General features: G+C 35.4%; 1 protein-coding gene across 4 annotated transcripts in view; it reads left to right on the top strand.

The window, feature by feature from the left end:
• Positions 1–2,500, top strand: part of PPP1CB (protein phosphatase 1 catalytic subunit beta) — a 1,120,416-nt gene that overhangs the window by 611,147 nt on the left and 506,769 nt on the right. For all 4 annotated transcript variants that reach the window (XM_044059903.1, XM_044059904.1, XM_044059905.1 and 1 more), the window contains exon 5: positions 880–951. In XM_044059903.1, coding sequence (XP_043915838.1) covers positions 880–951 — 72 coding nt within the window. The remainder of the gene's footprint in view (positions 1–879; positions 952–2,500) is intronic.

Below are 2,500 nucleotides of genomic sequence, written 5' to 3' on the forward strand. Positions count from 1 at the left end.
TAAGTTATATATATGTGTGTGTATATGTGTGTGTGTATATATATATATATATATATAATATATATATATATATATATATATATATATATATATATTTTTTTTTTGTATGTGCATGTACACCTTTGAAACCTGCTCCAGGAAGCAGATTATTAGTTCAAGATTTTTTAAAGCGATTTGTATTCTCTGCTTAACTTCTCAGAGAATCCAGTAAAGTTCTTCTTGTAGAAAAAGAATAATGCAGGTTTATCCCTGATAAACTTTCATGCTTTTCTTCCTTGCCACTCAACAGAAAATTCACATTGCTTTTTAAAAAATCTAAGTCTCCATGGAGCATCTTACAAGGATGAATTTAGTGCATATTTCAGTAGACTGGCTGGCCGCACAGCGACTGCACTTTTGTTGGTATATGCTCGGTTTACCAACAGGTACACTAGTTGGTCTGTCCAGTCAGCATTCTTATTTTTGAATAGTAATGGTCATTTATCATGTAATTTTTGTTATATACTATCACCTTCAGGTGCTTTTGAATTTTTTTTGAATCCTTAATTGAATACACCCATATTTGTATCATTATTGAGACTTTCAAGATAAAGGTGATAGAATTTGAATTACTATAAGTTGGTAGAATTTTAATTACTGTATGGTGCAGTACGAACTGTAAGAGTTGCTTTTTTGTTTTGTACTTTAGATGCTTCCTTTTCAAGAAATTATTTGGAGAATTGTTTCATGTTTTTCTTTGGAGACTGGTATTTTTTCGGCAGTAGGATTTATTTAATGGGGATGTGGTAAGGGTGTAGGTTTGCTTGTTTGACCTGTTGATATACACTGTAGACAGTTCATGAATCCCCAGCATAAAACTTTGTGGTCTTGTTCTCACAGGTTTGTCACCGGATCTTCAGTCAATGGAGCAGATACGCAGAATAATGAGACCAACTGATGTCCCTGACACAGGTAAGGAGGTGATGCATGTGAAAGTGTAATGTTCCAGCATATCTGGTATGGAAATAAATTGTCAGGTAGAGTAAGTAAATATGAGATTTCATTTTTAGTAGCTGCAAGTTAGGGCTGTGTTTGTCATATCTGACCTCACTGCCAGTGTCTTAAGAATTATAAAAAATGCAGACAAGCTAATCTTCCTTTTTTCCTCTAGTCATTGACCTTGTCACGTGATCTTTGAAAGTCTCAGCAGTTTTCCAGTCACTTTGCTATTTTAATACTACATCACTTCTTTTTGTAGATGCTATTTTTAATTTCTAGAACCACCATTGCTTTGTCGTCACCAGAAAATTCAGTATTGGAGTCTTGCGCTTTTTATGCTGTTGTCATTAACATGTACATTCTTCCTTTATATCATGCCCCCAGAGTTTGACTGAGTCATTCCTGTCTTTTGACTGAATCATAGGGTCCTCCATTAAAATAAGCCATGGGCTCCCCCTGTGGGGGGGGAGTTTTAACAACTGTGTAATGGTATGGTGGGAAAAGGAGATCCTTTTTGAATTCCCCCTCTTTTAGGAGAATGTGGTCTGGTACACACATTTTCTGGATGATTTTTTTTTATCTTGAATGGTACCTATGACGCAGCTTTATCTCTGGTGGACTTTGTCTTTGTCTACATCCTTTTTAAATTTTACTTTTGAATTTAACACTGAGACTGTTTACTATTTGGACATGCTGGTGAAAAAGTATAGACTCCATTGTAGTTCTGTAGCACAATTATTTTGTAAATCTACATACTCAAATTCATTCTTATATTTTATCAGCTCTCACCCCCTTCATGTGAAAAAGGGTGTGGTTAAGGGACAGGTAGTAAGGGCTGCTAGGTTGATTGCCTTGGACAGTGATTTTGCTAATGAATTTGAGACCCTGCTGGATATGTTTATTAGCAGGAATTGTCCCATTCCCTTGGTGGATGAATTATTGTAGAGGTTAGTAAGAGAAAAAATGGATGGTTTAGACCTATTCTGAATGGAACAGGGACTTTAACCATGGGTATTGGTGTTGACTCTGAAGGTGTTGAGACTCTGCATCAATTTGAGACAGTGGAGATAAATAACAGTGAATCTGAAACCTTTCTCTAAAATTTATTATCACTTTTTCCCTGGATTCCTACTATCTGAAGGGTATTATCGAAATTTTTTGGTTTATTTTAATGGAGGACCCTATGGTTTGGTTGATAGTACCTGACAAACCAGCCATTGTTTTTAGAATGGGGAGGAAACTAAAAAACATGCTGGAAAACAAATTAGTTTGTCCCCCCTCTAATGCAGGAATGTCGAAGTGTGGGAGATGCAATTTTTGTAAGTTTGTTATTGTTACTAAAACTTTCTCCCTTAATAATGTCAACTTTAAAATCAGACAAATTTAATTGCGAGTCCTCTGGGGTTGTTTATGTTGCTAAGTGTCAGTTGTTGGTAAGACAGAGACACTTTAGAAAAGAGTGTATGAACACCAATATAGTATTGCAAAATTAAATTGTAATGCCTTGGCAAAGCATGTGTCT

The sequence above is a fragment of the Protopterus annectens genome, chromosome 1.part2, assembly GCF_019279795.1.
Source record: "Protopterus annectens isolate FY-2018-M chromosome 1.part2, PAN1.0, whole genome shotgun sequence".
Classification (NCBI taxonomy): domain Eukaryota; kingdom Metazoa; phylum Chordata; order Ceratodontiformes; family Protopteridae; genus Protopterus; species Protopterus annectens.